The sequence below is a fragment of the Haemorhous mexicanus genome, chromosome 3 (genome assembly GCF_027477595.1).
Source record: "Haemorhous mexicanus isolate bHaeMex1 chromosome 3, bHaeMex1.pri, whole genome shotgun sequence".
In the NCBI taxonomy this organism is placed as follows: Eukaryota; Metazoa; Chordata; class Aves; order Passeriformes; family Fringillidae; genus Haemorhous; species Haemorhous mexicanus.
Window position 1 is genome coordinate 54,953,220 of NC_082343.1, and position 17,576 is coordinate 54,970,795.

At 41.8% G+C, this 17,576-nt stretch overlaps 1 protein-coding gene across 1 annotated transcript in view; it reads left to right on the plus strand.

Moving 5' to 3' along the window:
• Positions 1 to 17,576, plus strand: part of AIG1 (androgen induced 1) — a 123,598-nt gene that overhangs the window by 92,670 nt on the left and 13,352 nt on the right. Inside the window, exon 4 of the mRNA XM_059841875.1 lies at positions 17,437 to 17,552. Within this exon, the coding sequence (XP_059697858.1) occupies positions 17,437 to 17,552 (116 nt within the window). The remainder of the gene's footprint in view (positions 1 to 17,436; positions 17,553 to 17,576) is intronic.

The following is a 17,576-nucleotide window of genomic DNA, read 5'->3' on the forward strand; positions in this document are numbered from 1 at the left end:
ATGACGTCAGCTCATATATAAAAGCCAAGGGAGGGAGGAGGAATGTGGAGCATTCATTATTTTACAATGTTCACCTTCCCCTGTGAAGTGCAGCCCCCGTGTGTGCTGAAGCCCTGCATCCCGGGAAGTGGCTGAACATCACTTGCCAATAGGAAGTAGAGATTAAACTTTTTTTCTCCTTTACTTATGCATGTGCAAACTTTTGCTTTAGTAAAATGCTTTATCTGAACCTACTGGTTGTTTTCCATCTTGTTTTCTCTCCCCTGTCCCACTGGGAAGGGGAATGATAGAGCAGCTTGGTGGGCACCTGATGTCCCACCAAGGTCAACTACAGATATATGCATCCTCCAATATATATGCTGAGCTTCCATACTGTAGGTCTGATTCCCAAAACTTATATCTGCATGAAAGCAATCAGTAAAGCAAATTTTTTTTGGTTCCTTACAAGAAAGAAACTTATGCTAAAAGAATAGGTTTCTAAGGAAATGCTAAGAGCACTTAATAAAAAAGTTTCTACCTATCTACTTCTGTAATATCTGTTTATAGAGTGTGCTTTGACTCACATGTTCTCCATCTGCTCTGTTCCGCCTGTCTGTGCTTTTGCCATGCATACATCTGCTTGAGATGCAAGGTAAGTTGCCCATCTCTACTGAGAAGCAAGCAGAGAGTATAAATATTTTTTTGCCACATTAATAGCAAGAACTTGCATTTATGAAGTGCATTACGTTGTCTCTAGTGACTTCTGCACCTTGCCTACCCTCCTTATTTTCCCTGAGCTCTGAATGTCCAGTTGGCTTGGGTTTTGCCACTGCTTTCTTTTTTTTGTTTTTTCCTGTTCTTAAAAGATTTTTGGAATGTTAAAAATACCAGTGATGTGGGTCATTTCTTTTCTCCCATTCCACATTTAAACCAGAACATCCTTAAACAATAATACTTTTTCTCCAACCTCCATAGGCTCTCTTCTTTGGAGGACTTCATAGCTGCACTGTCTCCATAAAGCCCACCTGTTGCTGTGGCTGTGAATGAAGCAGCTCTTTGTCTTCTGAGTGATACCAGAATAAAACATAAAGAAGTAAGATAGGACAGGGAATTTCTTTCCTATCAAGAGCCAGACACTGATAAAAACTTTGTTAACACCCATATTCACACCGTTCAGCACAGGTGGAGAGAGAATGGAGAAGCTGAGCAGCGTCCAGGCAATGTGAAGCTGGAAGCAGAAAGGGAAAAGGGATTTCATAGAGAAAGAGGTGAAAGGTGGGAAGAGAAAGAACACTCCAGCTTGTGGTGGCTTATCAGACTGAAGTTGGCTGGAGGTTTCCCTGCTCTCGGTATAACCAAGGCACCAAAACAGTAGTTGAAGTGATTTAGGAGTCCTTAGAGGGCAGAAAGCATGGTATCAAATACTGAAGGCTTTTGCCATATTACAATTAATCTAATTTTTGTTTTCTTACTTTCAGTTTGAAGGACTATTAAATACATCTGGAATTGATAAATGAATGAATAGACTGCCATTTACAAATCCTCACCCAAAATGAAAGAATGTGGCTTCCTGTTAAATGGGAGATTATTACTGTCCCAACATAGGCAGCAGCATTAGCAATGAATCCAACAAAATTAAAGAGCTTTCTGAATGTTTTGACAAATAGAGTGCTAATGGCCTTGATGAAAAATGGCTTTTAGCAGGATCTTCCAAATATTTCCTCCAACTTCAACTCTATTTCACTCCCACTACATGCATCTGTTCTTCTTAAAGGAATTCTAGGCGTTGGGACATTTTTCAACATCATTGGTCAATTACTTTACCACCAGGGCTGGTCACATATTAAATTAAAAAAAAGTTATGGTTTGCAGAGACAGAAAGCCAGTGCTTTGTGGACACTGGGACTGGAAAAGTCATGTCAATGGAATCACATCATGGCACCATCATTTTTTGCCTCCCCACTTTTCTAATCTGGGCCACCGTTGTGCTGGAGACCTCAGAAGCAGCCCCAAGATTCCATTATGGTTAGTGTTAAGGTTCAGAGAGTCAGAAATCATAAAGGTCCAGGGTCACTGCGACTGCAGAAGTCATGCCAAAGGGATCACTGCAGAGCACCAACAATTCTGCCTTCACATCCTTCTAATCTGGGTCACCCATGCTGATATGGACCTCAGCCTTAGCACCAAAGTTCCATTATTGGTAGGATTAGGCTTAGAGTTCAGAAAGCCGGTTCAACACAGGGAACACAGGGGCTGGAAAAGTCATGCCAAAGGAATTGTTGCAGGGCACCAGCATTGCTGCCTTCAGCCTTCACACCTTTCTAATCAGGAACACCCACGATGATGGAGTGGGGGGAAGCCATATAAAGAGTAGCTGACGTCACTTGGTTTGTTCAGCCTGGGTAAGAGGAGACTGAGGGGAGGCCTCATATTTCTCTACAGCTCCCTAGTGAGGGGAAGAGGAGGAGCAGGCCCTGATCTCTGTGGCAACCAGTGACAGGACCCAAGAGAATGCCATCAAGTTGTGTTAGGGCAGGTTTAGGCTGTATATTGGGAAAAGGTTCTTCTTGGAGAGGATGGTTGGGCACTGGAACAGGCTCCCCAGGGAAGTGCTCACAGCACCAAGCCTGACAGAGTTAAGGAGTGTTTGAACAAGGCTCTTAAGAACATTGTGTGACTCTTGGAGTGTCCTGTGCAGAGTTAGGAGTTGGACTTCAGTGATCTTTGTGGGTCCTTTCCAATTCAGGATATTCTTAATGTAAAAAGGTGTTTCTGATTGACTCAAATAAATACTTCAACATTTTTTTATTTTGGAGTGAAAAGTAGAATTATTTTTACTTTAAAATTTAAAAAAGGACTAAATCCACATTGTTTGCATTTACAGAAATAAAATATTTTTGTATTAACCCTTGCACCACAAAAAGAGCTGTAAGCATTTGATTTGCTGCAATTCTCAACACTTAGAAAAGGGCTTACTGGCTAAAAGGGCAGTTGACCTTTCCCAGATGCAGCGTGAGAAGGCCTCTCCACTTTTTGGCCAAAACAGTCCATCATCTGTTAAGTACCCTGTGGGAAGTACAGTAGAGATGTCCTTCAGTCCATCTTCCTGGAATAGGAGCTTGTGTCTCAGCTTCCAGCAGAGAAGAAGGATCAGTAGGGGTTTCCTGAGGGATTGAGGCACAGGTGTTAGTGCTGCCACTTACACGTTGTATGTAAATAATTTATAGTTACAAATACTCAGTTCTGTTTCTAAAACACACTGTTTCTATTAGCTTCTTTAGACTCATGGTTATTCCTAAAGGTGTTGTTGACTTTTCCTGGAAAGGGGAGATGAGAAACAGTACAGAAACTCCTTCACAAATACTATGATGATGTTTGTGGCTCCCTAGTCAGGGAGCTGCATCCTTTCTGCATTCTGAGATGTGCCTAACTGAATACTTGACATGAATCCTTGGATCTCAACCATGTGAGTCACTAAGATGCATGCTGCTAAGCCTGGGCTCAGGCTCATGGAACCTAAGTTGCCCTTAAGCTGAAGTCCACTGGTTTTAAGCCCTCAGTTGCTCTCTGCTTTCACTAGAAGAGAGGGATCAGAACAAGAATAAATTTAACAGGCAACGGCTCAAGTATTCCTTTGGCCTTTTTGTGTTCCCTCTAGCTTGTTTACATTGACATTTAGAGAGGCAGATGAGTTCACATTCAATTAAAAGTTTTGAAATAATCGGCTTTGATAGGGTGCCTAAACTATTGGATTTGATCCACATGATTTTCTTCTGCTGCCATGAATGTAAGAGGTCAGTACATTGATGCCCCTATGTAGCTGCGCTCTTCCCACCAATATTGTTCTGACTCTGACCTTCTGACAAGGGAGTGTTATAGTGGGCTGAGCCCAGTGGAAGGCATTGCCAGCACCTGCATTCCAGTTCAAAATCCCTCACTGTTGGCCTTTTGCTTTGGTTTAGTCAAGATGTTTTTTCTTTCTCTGTATGCATGTCTTAACTGATAAAATGCTTTTATTTCTCTTCCCCACTGTCTCACAGAAACATTGTAAGGGTTAACTGGAATTTTTATAAAGCATGCTGACAGTCAGAAGGTATTTTAATTAATAAGACCATTACAAAGAATTATGCTCTGGTAATTCTAATAGCTGATCCCATAAGGTTGTCAAGTGTCTCTTATTCCACTTCTTGTCCCAGTTTGCTAAAAAGTTTGGAGTTTTGGTTTATTTCACTCCTTTGTTTTGCAGTGAAATGGCAAAGTGGTAATTGATATTTCTGAGATGACAAAGCAGTCTCATGCACTGGAGAACGTGTAAGAGATGGCTGTTTAAAGTTTAAGATTTATCTAAGGACCATAAGGTAACATTAAGTCTTTTTTTAATGATTTCTCTGCCTGTGGACATTACAGCAGAGCAGCAAGCTTTTCCTATTATTTTGATTTTGTTTAATAGTGAAGGTCATTAAGAAGTTGGTTATAGGGCTGAAGAATCCTGCCCAACAAGGCAGTCCAATAGGTCAAGTAATTAAAATACAAATATTACTCTACTGCCAGGTCCCTTCTGCGGAAGTGCCAGTGCAGAGTTTAGTTACCCGTTAAGAACGTGCTGCAGCAGCAGCAGCAAATGAGAAACAAGAGTGCCGAGTGTGTGTGTGTGTGTGTGTGTGTGTGTGTACATTATGTACCCTCTCTCTGCCCAGCGCTGCTGCCAGTCACACAGGCCGCCTTCAATCACTTAGATGTTCTTGCTGAAAATAACACTGGCACAAGACCCTGCCTAGAAACTTACAGAAGTGAATTACACACGTGGGTGCCCCTGAGCAGCAGTGCTTAACTACTTGCTAGCAGTGGCTCCAAGGTCTTAACACAAATACAGTCTAATTTGTGGGGGGAGGTACAATAAACCAACAGTATTAGGTAAGTCTCCTCTTCTTTTGGCCTGCCTTTGCAATGCTCTTCAGTCCTCCTCCTCCTCAGTTCTGGGAGAGTATCTGCCATCCTTCTCGTCTCCGCCATGGGCTCTTCATACCTTGTTGGCTTGGCTTGGCACCAAGCCAAATCTAAGCTAGTCAGTCTTCACCCAGCGCAGCTGTGGTGGCTGCAGCTCCAGTTCTGGAGAAAGAGGATCTAACCAGCCTTTCTCAGCTAGCCTGCTGTTTGGAAGAGGTCTCCCTTCTCTCACTCAGCTTCCTGTGTACAACCTAGCCCACCATGCTGGCTCCCTCACCTGCAGGGCAGCCTGATGCACTTGAGATGGTTCTCAGGTCGTTCTCCTAGCAATGGGGTTATCCTTAGTGCTTCTTCCCAGTGGAAGATATCAATGTCAAGTGGTCCTAATTAAGTGTGTATTTTCCTATTCCAAACAGACACCATTCCCCAGTATAAGGTCAATCAGTTAGTCTCAGGCAACTTGGGATCACAGTTATTATTCAGTTACACATTTGTAGTCATCTTCCCTGTTTAAAAGGGTTCATGCTGCAATTCTTGTACTTGGATACTGCAACAGAACAATGTTATAGCTAACATTATGAAATACATCTAGTGACTGGTTAGTCCATTCCCACCTCAAAGGCATTTCCATAATCTTCTGCTTCAAACACACATTCACACACCACCTAATGTGACCATTAGCAATGAGAGAAACATGTAGAAGTGGGGATTTTTGACATTTTTCTGCTCCCCAGTTAAAAAATCGTGAGCTACATTTCTATTAAGAAAACATCAAGAGTCTTCAAGAGAGAAAATAATCGAGAGACACTTCTGAAGGGCAGAGGGCAGAAATACTGCAGGTCAGGTTGGTTCATCTCTCCTTCCTTTTCTGATGCAGCAACTTCTTTCAGACCCAGTGTTGTCCAGGGAGTGGAGATGGACAAGAGACACTGAGGGGCTGACAAGACTGGCTATAAAGACCGGTGAACATAAAAGCTAAGCCATCAGGGTCACAGAATCAAAGGCTTGCTGAGGTGGGAAGGCACCCATGGAGATTGTTTTGTCCAAACCACCTGCTCAAGCACAGTCAGCTGGAGCCAGTGGCCTTGGGTAGTGTCCAGTCAAGTTTTGAATACCACCAAGGATGGAGATTCCACAACCGCTCTGGGCAACCTTTCTGTGTTTGATCACCTTCAGAGTAAAAAAATGTGTTTCTTATGTTTAAAGAAGAATTTTCATGAACCGTTTGTGCGTTTGGGTGACCTCTGTCCCAGTTCTGGGATCCATCCCACAGCACAGAAGAGTTCAGACCAGCTGGAGCGTACATGACAGAACTTCACAGAAGACTGATAGCACAGCTTTATGAGCAGGTGCTGCAAAGGAAGTTCTGTCTGGAATCCCTGTGGCAATAGGGGAATACAGATAAAATTTCTAGTACCAAAAAAATGCATTATGATACTACAATTATCATCCAAGTAATTAATTTTTTTAGGCCACATTTATCAACATCATGGGAAGGCAACCAAGGGTTACTCCACTTTAACTACCTTGGACCTTATCTGGGAGGATGGAGCAGAAGTTTTTGAGGACTTTCCTCCATGATAGGAGCTGTGATACCAAGTAGAGTAAGAACTCTTTCCTTCAGCATTCTCCTGAGTACAAGACATGAAGCCATTCATCCCACTGCAGCCCTTCTGTGCACATACTGCTCTCCCAATAACTGACTTTTACACATGGTGACTGTTGTTGTTCTGCTCCTCTGCTTGCTAGGAAAAATGCTACTATGTGGTAAGAAGAATCAATTTTTTTTTTTTCAGTTCTCCTTCCTTTTTCACATTTAAAATAGAAAAGCCGTGCAGATCACTGACAGCTCAGTGAGATCAGCCTGGCTTGGGACAGAGCTGTAAGTGAGGGAAGCAGAGACAGGCATACCAACATTAAACTGAAGAGAAAAAAATCAGGCCAGAGTCTGCAAGAGAACCCAGAGAAGCCCATAGGTTTAATACAATGAATGTCACAGCTCCACTGCAACCTGATCATCGTGGAGCCCTTTGATACCATATATGTTCAGTATTACTGTCCTCTCGTGATATTTGTATATTGCCCATCTCTGTAATCCTCAAAAAGGTATTTGACTGCAAGAAAGGCCATTTCCCACTGAGCGCTTTTTTTTTTGTTTTGTTTTGTTTTTTCTTATCAAGCTCTGTGTTGAAGCAAGATTACTTATGTTTACAGAGTTCAGAGTCTAAAAAAGTAGTGAAATGTGAAAGAAACTCTTTACAGCAGTGTTAACGTCAGTTTTATTTGCATCTTCTATTTTATAGTATTCAATAAATATCTACAGAATACATTTGCAGATTACAGTATCAATGTCCACATGTTCTGAGAAAAAACAGATATATAGAAATGTGTTCTGTGTAAAGAATGAGGTTGGGTTTTGCTCTAAAAGAAAACATCACTTGTAATTTACTGATATTTGACACTATAGCAGTATAACTTGTAGCTACATGATGTATGTTGTTTTCAGCTCTCATCTGTTGGCAGGGATGGTTCACAGAAGATATGAATGCCTTAGTGTAGGCATGGGTGAAAGGCAGAGCACCTGTCAGTCTCTGAATACATTCCTCTTCTCCTGCCCTTCTCCCCAAACGTGTACCTTTTCATGCTTGTCTAAACTGCACTTCAGCCATGCACTGTGTTTGGATTTAAGAAAGAAGTGACGTTATCAGGATTCATACATATTTAAGAGCAAGGACAAACACTTTCTTGCATACTATACTGGTTAGCACTGAGATCTTTCTTAGTCCAAGCATTTATACACATGATTTAATGTGATTCCGCTTGTAAAAAGCATGCCACCCTCTTGAGACTCTTGTATTTATCTGCTTTCAATTACATTTGAAGTATTCTGAAAGTCTCCTATACTAATCCCATCCAAGTTGGAAGCCACATAGCTCATGCATGAGACTGTCAAACATGAGTAGTTGCAGATGTCAGTGCACCAATGGCAGGAATCCAGGAAGATAGATCAAGGCTTAGTCACTGAAAAATACACGCCAGCACATCTCAGATACATAGCATTGTAGCACCTCATGGGGAAAACGTGTCGTGACAGGAGATCAATAACCTCTTGGAGGCGATCTGGTTTTGAAATATTCTTGATTAATTATGCCAGGGTGTGTTTGGCAACTTAGCCTGATCCAGCCTTAACCTAATGCTTTTTGCATGAAGCACTATTGTTACTAGTCTCATAAGTCAAATCTGGTGGTTCAAGTTAGGTTTTAAAGGGTCAGGCTATAGATTTTGTAACGTCTTTGTGCCCGACATTGCTGTCTTTACTATGGTGTGTAGGCTTTGACTATCGATCAAAATAACAGGTGTTTTAAGATGAACAATAGCATTAACAACTAATTGCATTTGAAGCAAAATGACTCTCCTAAATAAAGTATGTCATACAGTGGGTAAAACAAGTAGGGAATGTCAGTGTGTTTTCATGGCAGGTGTTCATTCAGGATGTTCCCCAGGCTTGTTTGCTCATGTGCCTTCTTTGCAGAGGAGAAGCAGCTCTAGGAGACCCACAAGCAGGCTGCCAGCATCTCTGTCCTTCCCCTGCCTTCCTGCACAGACTCGTTCTCACCCTCATTAAGTTTTTCAGCCATACCTGTTACTCCATCTGCCTTTCAACCAATGCAGGAACCAGCCCATGACTCTTGGCTTCCCTACGCCCCACCAGGTACCCCCTGTTCCCTGCACCTCAGCACATGCTAGTGCCTTAGTCACTCCTGCTCTTAGTAATCTGTGGTGCCACTAAGCCCAGCCTTGGCCTTCTGAATCCTGAGCACAGAGTGTGAGACCAGCAGCTGCCTTGGTGCCTGGCCATGGCTGGTCACCGTCTGTTGGGTGGCTCAGCAGTAGATGCCTGGGGGCAGCTGCTGTCACACAGCATCGCCCTGCACTGCTGCACAGGCATGCACCTCTGCCTTGCAGTGGAGTATGTGCCACTTAGAAGACTCAGGGCAATGGACATCCAGTAAAACTGGACAGACAGACTGAGTGTTGGCTGCAGCAGTAAGACTATTCTCACCTTAGTCTGCTACTGCTTTATGTAATACAACAAAAGAGCTTAGGAGGTCACATCCTCTAGAGCTGTTTGCTAAAGGAGTTTGCATGTACAATGTAAAGAAATAATGAAATAAAGATAATAACAATATCTGTGAGATAAATTGTTTGAACCACATTGCAGATAGTTGCAATCACCATGTGACAGACCAAAGTTTGACCTTTGGCTACCTCACCTACACAACACCCAATAAATCCAGTCCCTCAGTAACCACTTCCAAGATTTTAGATTTCCGAATAGCATCAAAGAGTCACCACTTGAAAAAGAAACCACGAAATAATGGGGTTTTTTTATTTTCCCAAATGTGAAATTTCTTTCCCCAAATATACTGGCCCAAGGCCCAGGACAAGCAATATTTGGTCCTGGACCAGTGACAGATTCAGAGTCCAATGTTTTCAGGTTGGAAAAAGGATACTTTGGCTATCATGAAGCCAAAAATATCCCTCTGTGAAAGCCTTAATACTAGTCCTGGGAGATTGCCAGATGTTAGAATTTAATATAGAATATTTTATGTACTGATAAACTTTTCAAGTTAGTTGAAGAGATTTACAAAACATACTGATAAAATTATTTTCTCCCTTGTGAGGCCTTCGAGTATGGAAAGAGTTCACGTTTCAGGGAGAAGAATACTGTTTTCCATATGAGTAATCTCATTTAAACCATTGGTAAAATACATCTTCAAGCTCTCTTTAGTGATTTTTTTGCTAGGTATGCATGAGGCTCAATGACTTTAGAAGGTCTTTTTCAGCTTGACCTGCAAAAACAGTCAAATATTCATTATTCATTCATGCAAATTAAATCTTGGTAACCCATGTAAAACACTCTGAGTGGGGTGTGTGTGTGTGTGTGTGTGTGTGTGTGTGTGTGTGTGTGTGTGTGTGTGTGTTTAATTTTAAGGATAATTTTAAGAGTCAACAATACATTTCTTTGCCTAGATAAACCTTTTTTGCAAATAGTAGCTTGAGAAATTCTAAGGCAGGTGGTTCAACTGGCAAATAAACTGAGAAAAATATGTAGAAAAATTACATAACACTGTGATTAATGAGTGCTCCTTGCACAGGATATAGCTGTATGTATATTCCAAGTTGTTAGTAGCATGCTTTCTCTAAGGATTTCATGGCAAAAATAAGGACTTGAGGTTGAAAGTAAATTAGGGTCTGGAGGGTTTGCTCAGCTGTGGCTGTGTGCACAGAACCAGGAGATCGTCTGGTCTTTGCTGATTGTCTTGTATTTTAAAAGTCTGCTAAGTGTCAAGCAGTGCCTGCTGGCAGGAACAGACTGGGGAGTTTGGGCATGGCACAGAATGAGCAAGAAAGCCTGGTTAAGGGATCCCAGCAAAAGGAGAGAGTTGATTTATGTGACATTGCACTTGGCATGAGTTTAATGATATCTGCATACATGAAAAGCATTAAAAGTAGTTACATTGAATTTTAAAAGTTAAAGAAAATGAAACACATAGCAATGCTGTTCCCTATGGCAACATGGCACTGGTTTTACACTGTTTTTTACTGTATGTATTGTGTCTACCCTCATCTTGTTCCAAGTCCAAGTGACCAAGATTTTGTGTGTCATGTTAAGGTATTAAGGATAGGAGCTGCAAGAAAGCAGCTTGGAGCAGCAGGAGCTGAGATGAAAGAGAGACAGACAGCTCAGAGGGAGGCAATTGAAGAAGCCTCCAAAAGCAAAGGGGAACCAGGACAGAAGGTCAATCAGGGTAACAACTGATAGATGCTGAAAGGGCCAAGATGTCTCAGAGCTGTAAACTTGAAGGATTAGATTGGCTTTCATACCAGATTTTTTGTGATTTCTCTATACATGTTTGCTCATCTTAGGCTAACATCCAGGAATGGAACTGAGGAATGTGATGTAGTTCTTCATTCCTCCATAGCTACCCTACGTGACCTTGAATGAGGCATGCCATCTCCATCTTGCCCTTCTTCAAAATGAGGATAGGATATCCTGCTCTTACAGATCAGGGCTGCTGTGAGGGTATGTTTAGTAATGCTTTTGAGGTGCTGAAGTGCTTTAGTGATTGGCACTGTGGAAATTCTATAGATAAACACCTATATATAACCTCCCTGACACTAGTACAGTCATAGGGTGAGATCAGATTGACACTGCTATTTCAATATATAGCATATACTGCATGTATCTGAAGAAACAAGAACAAAGCTGTCAACGTCAGGTATGTGTGGATAAAGTGAAAGAAATCCTCTTAAGTCAGGAATGCCATGTCCACTGTGTTTCTCTACAGAAAAAAAGGAAAAGAAGGGGTAACATTAAAGAGGAAGTGTTAATTTTCTTTTCAAAGAACTCCACACTCTCATATTGATTGAAAATAGTCATCTTTGGCTCTTGTGTTTTGTGGCATTGTAAGGTACTGGTCTTCGTTTAGATCATATAATACTTCTTCCTCCCTCCAACCTACCATAACAATTAGTGAGCCGTCTGTGGCTGCCTTGGAGTGCATCCTGTGCATCAGCCTGTCTCATTTAATAGTCATAATTTCTCATTTGTAAGAGGAAAAGTGCTACCAGCACTTTTAGTCTCATAAGGGCTCAGACTCACTCAAGGATTCCAATTTATTATGCACCCAGCTCTGATATCCTGCTGCTCTCTTTATGGATTAGGCTGCCTTGGTAGAAGGTATCATCCTTCAGACAACACATAAATACTCTCTTGCCAGCTGTTCCTTTCTCAGAAGTTTCTCAAGGAGTAAATCATAATCATACCTCTATTTTACTAGTTCCCGATCTGCTTTTCCATTCTAGTCTGCTAGGAGCATGCAGAAAAATGAGCTTTATTGCTACTGTTACTCTACAAATGGCACTGACTACAACTGTAGGGATTTTTAGGCCTATTAGTATTGGTTTCCAGGATGAACACACTAGTAGTGATTTTAAATTTAGAGGAATAGGCGTTGGTCAGTTTGCTGCTGGTTTCTGTTTTCTTTATCTCAAGGTGCTCCACAAACCCCTGAGAGGGAAGAAAGAATGGCAGACTGTTCCACTCATTCTGAGGTGGAGCAGCTGTTTAACATCATAATCTTGTTGTGAGTTCACAAGAAAAAGGGGAAGGATAACATCCTTCTGATGGATACTGTATTTTGTAGGCAAATTGTAAAAGAAAGCAGAGGCAGCCAGAAAACACACCAGTTTGCACAGAAGGGTGCAAAGAAGGGGAGCTCTGCCAAATTTACACCAGCATAAGTCTCAGGCACAGAGGCAGTGTGCTGCAGGGTAGTTTCCCTAGCAGATGTTGAAGCAGCTGTCCTTGCTAGGGCAGAGGCTTTGACGTGGACATAGCTTTGGGTGGCAGATGTAGCCCTCCAGGTCCTGGGCTGCACAAGTTCTGTGGGTGAAAACCTATCTACAGCCTCCTTGTTGCAGGACACACCAGCACTCCCAGGAGGCTCCCAGTCCATCAGTCAAAATGTTTGTGGACATCAAAACTTCAAGGCCTCCTTTCTTGTCACTGGACTTTTGCTGACTCTTAAGAACATGGGCTGAAAGTCATGATGTAGGCCTCAGAGGTGCACAGTATTTCACTGAGCTAAAATGTCCTATACCTTGTAGTTTTCAGTCTGATCAAACTGAGTAATGAGTCACAGTCTGTTGGTTGAAGTGAATTATAATCACAATTTTTGTGACCCTCAGTTTAACCATTCCTACAGAACTTCTGCAAGCTACCTGGGTATCTGAGGTGCCTCTGGAGACTGAGCTCCTTGTCATAAAGGTAGTTCTGGACAGTCAGTGCAGATCAGGAGGAGGACTTGGGAAGACATCACTACCATGTTTATGCTGATGATACAATACAAAAAGCAGTCAATTTAGCACCTTTTGAAAAGTTTTAAGATTCCATTTAAAACACAGTTAAGGGAGGGAGAAAAGGCCAAGTAAGGTACTGTTGAAACCAGTGTTAAAAAAAGCAGCACTTACTGGTTGAAAGATAAAATATATAATCAGGCTTTCAAGAATGAGCACTTAATTGCCTAAAGACTATTACAGAACTCATTGTTAATGTACCTATTTGCATAAAATATTTTTTTCTAAGTAACTGTTACAGAACACACCTACAACAGGGAAGCGCAGTCCTCCATCGAAGCTCAGCTTCCCAAGCCAGCACTTTAGCTGTGGTGCATATTTGTAATGTGATTTTCTGGTCTCAAATGTCATTAGGCACATATATACTATGTGGGGGGTGATATATATTTTCATAATATCTTTTAAAGAGTTATTAATGAGCAGAGTTTCTCTCAGGACACTGTGACAGTGCCTCTAGGAATTAATCCACCTGCAAGATCCCAGGATGGCTTGCTTTATAGTGTGTGCTAATTCAGCTTCACTCAGAGGTTGCTTCTTTGGAGTTAGTCTCCAGAGTGTCTTGTTGGTGAGATTCTCCCTATGATAACTTTCCTGCGCATTTCATCCAGGCTCTGTGCATTGTGCTGGTTTCTCTGTTTTCTAGCAGTTGGAGATTTGGCAAGCTGTATTTCTTTACCACTTGTTGGTGACGGGTCCTTGGGAAGCAATGCCATGTGGTAGACACAGAATAAGAGGAAGTTGCAGCTTTCCACTCTGCTGAGACGAGCACTTCCTAGCAAAAAGATTTACCAAAGTTGGCTTTCCAGCAGCAGGAGCAGCAGTGAGGGGTCTGAGCAGGGCAATGCTGTGGCTGGGTAAAGGGGGCTTATGGTCAGCTCTTCAGCCCACAAAGTGGTCTTGGCAGATGAATCCTTCAAAGAGGGGTAAATAATGGGCCTGTGGGCTGCTATCTTGGCACTTCAGGGGAAAAAAAGGATTTGTGGCTGTGAGGACACCTTGCAGATAGCACCACATTTACAACTGGAGAAGCTGACAGGGTGTATTTTCTTGCAAGTAGATGCAGTTACTGAGCCCTGGAAAAGCTCCGTCTAGGAGCTCCTGCTAATGCTACAGGGTTTGATATCTTCCCCGCTGCTGCCTGGGCCAGGCTGGGGGCTGGGGACTACCCTGAGCCTGCAGTCACCACAGAGAACATGTGCAGAAAGGGTTGCCTTCCTGGGACAGTGGGAATGGTCCATGGTGTGGCCACAGCAGTGCTCAGCACAAGTCTCTTGTGTCAGCACAGTCATACAGGCAAAACTATCTCACAGGGGCAGCTGGTCTCAGTGGGAGAAGAGTAGGATGTCAAGGTAAAAATACAGTTTTGTTTGTAACTACTTAGTCCATATTAGAAATGCCTTATCAATATAGCATTAATTAGTAGTGCTAGCATAGTTTACTACTATTATAATATTATACTAGTCTTTATACTCTAATTATATATTTGTTCTTTTCTTAAAAACTTTTAATGGTGCAAAATGGAACTTTTAATGGTGCAACTACTGGAAAACTGTTAGAGCAGCTAATCATCCTTACTGTTTCAACCTCCTTGTTATTTGAACTTCCTCATTCTTCAGTCTTCTCTGAAGTAAGCAAGCCCCAGGAGATGCTTTGGCAAACAAGGTGAGAAATGTGGTTTTGTCCTCCCGTGTGCCAGTGGGTAAAAGGGATCAGTCCCAGAGGTACCAGTTGGGTATGTTTGATCGGCATAGTGTGATCTTTAGGCAGGTCAGGGAAATATCAATGCTATTTTCTCTCTAAGCCTCAGATTCCCACTGGCCTGTTATTCAGAAATCAGGTGGCAAAAACATTAGAGGATATGAAATCTTAGGCCCCCTGCAGAATACCCAGCCCTGATGGATCCCATTGCAAGCACATTTGACCCCTGACCATCTTCACTATGCTTCAGTCTAGAGTTTTTATTGACACTGTTGGATAAAAGGCATCCCAGACTACGGAATTTCATATTTTTTAAATCAAGGTTTTTGGAGGAGCTGAAATGTAGAGAAAGGAAATTTTAGCTTGGTTGTGGTTTGGTAAAGGATCTGAAGCAGCTTTTTAGAGTGGCACTTTCACAAAAGCATTTTAAACCAAAGTTCATACTCCAAATTTGTAAAACTGCAATGTTTGCATGTAGCATTGACATTCGCTCTAACAGACTGAGATTAAAGTTACATATCTCTGATTTTCTCCTTAGACTTCTAATTCCACTGTACTTTTAATGGGATTTTGTACACAAACTTTTTAGTGGCACAGCTTATTATCTGCTTTTCCCTCCACCCTTACCTTTAGAAAAGAGCAGAAGTGAGAATTTAGGAAAATAATAACCTATTTTATTATATAACCACAAGAATTGGGAGGAGGGAAAGGAGAAGAGTATTTGAGATTAAGGCTTGATTGTTGAAATTATTTTAACTACTTTTTAATTGGCAAGCTGTTGAGTTGTTATCATCAATGAAGAACTCATCAACAAGCCGTGTCGAAAGCAGTAAACATTTACATGGAGAAACTGAGCTCACAAGCTCTGTAACAATCATCCGTAGAGTGTAGAGTTAAAACTAAGTGACTGGATTGCAAGAATACATTGTACAAGGAGTATCAAGGGTGGAGTTTGGTATTAATAGTTGTTTTTCCTCAGTTTTTTTTTCTCTTAATAAGTTATGTGGGCAGGGTAGGAGACATCTGCACAGCCTCCAGCTGCTCTGCTTTGGGGGCTCTGCAGAGTGAGGCACTGATCTCTCTCTTCCTGGAGACCTTTTCCATACAGACACAAGATGTGCAGGTGAATCTCCAGGGCTTGCTTTGCTGTCAGTCCCTGATCATGGGTTTTGAAGGTCCTCTGCAGCTCATAGGTCTCTAATCTAATGGTGGGCACCTTTATAGAAGACCACACTGCTATAAAACATCTCTGCATTCCCTCGATGCTGATTTATACTGTTTAAAGGGATGGGGGTGGAACAAGTTGTTAAAAAATGAAGAAATTGAAAGCTCCCCTAACTGCTGTATTATCTACCTGACATTCTCCAAGTGCTAGTCATTAATTACCAATGCCTTGAAAATCAGAGCAGATATCCAATTCAATTATGTTACATCTCTCAGCAGGAGCATTTCCATTATCTTACCATTTTCCATTCAAACCATTCTTCTTTGCAGTTTTTGAAGGCTTAGACCCCACTGTGTTTCTTCTCAGTTGAACCTGTAATCCACAATCCACACCAAGAGATTTCTACTCCATGCCTCTCCTACCTGCACGCAGGTGAACATTAGTGTGGGTTTACATTGTAGTTATTGCAATCTTAGAAATCCGACCTCCAGCATCCCCCAGAACTACATGATGGCAGAATGTGGCCAATGTATGCCATAACTTTCCTTTCCAGTTGGTGATCAAGTACTGTGGGAAGGACTGAACTTGCATTAGGACTTAGGCTGCCCTTGCAATCCTTACACCTCCAGGCCTTCTTGTGGAGAGGGCAGAAGAGTTCACAGTCAGTCTTACCAAACCCTAGAGCTAACGTCTCAACTGAAGTAATTGCCTTTAGATGCCAGCAAAAACTTGGCCCCATGGAGGCGAGGCAGAGTACGTTTCTGGAGTCACCACTAATGCTGGTCTTAAGTGAGCTGTATATTCAGAAATTATGGGGTTTATTTCTTGGCACATTTGTTCTTTGCTTTTGTATATTTTCATGCTTGCCAGCACTCTGAAATGTAGACATTGAGTGTTGGGGGCAGTTTTTTGTGCTGCTGACATTAATTGGATGAACAGGTCTTCTCAGAAGGGGCAGTATAGGAAATGTGTATGGGAAAATAACAAAATAAGGAGTTTCACAGCTAAATGAAGACAAGTGGCTGAAAATGGTTTTTACAGCTTTGGCTTTCATATGATTCATTTAGGAATCTAAAACGATTTTGTGCATCTGAAAATTTAAGATGCACAACACCTTTCACAATTACCTTTCATTTACACCTGAATGTAATTGCTTCTGTCTTGCAGATAGAGGAACAGAGGTATTGATGCTATCATTTGAAAATATGTCCCCTGTTTTCAAGTCCCCAGACTGAGGACTTTTGAGATACATTTAAACCTAATTCTCAGAAGCATTAAATACCTCAATTTATGTTCATTCACCTGGCATTGTTTGTACTTAGTCTCTGAAAGCCAGATGTATTGCCTTCCAACTAGAATGGTCACAATAACTGAAGTGACGTGGCAGAGATCACAGAGCAACTGCCGGGCCAGACTGAGGTTGTGACCTCTGTCCCTTCATGACACATTTCCTTGTTACTCACAGAGTATCTGCCTTGGATTCCTGAACAAAAGCACATTCTGGTCACTCAGTTTTCCTCTGCTCTCTCAAACAATTGGACATTTTAGAGATGATACTGGTTGGGTTATCCATCAATTTTGTAGTTACTTTACCTTGTCTTTCTAGCCATTGCGACTTGTCTTCAGGTGTCTGCAATTAAGTTTCTTATTGGAGAATTGAAATGAAAATATAGAGAATCATTTGTATCTCCTGCTTTTCCCAATTGTTTTGGTTTTTTTTCCAGCACACAACAGTTTTGCCCTTTGTATTAATCGAGATGAGAACAACACATCATCAGTATCCCAGCAGGAGCTGTGGACTGGCTGCAGTGTGCACCTTCGCTGTTGGCTATATTTTATGGTAAGGGCTGTACATGCTGTGTTT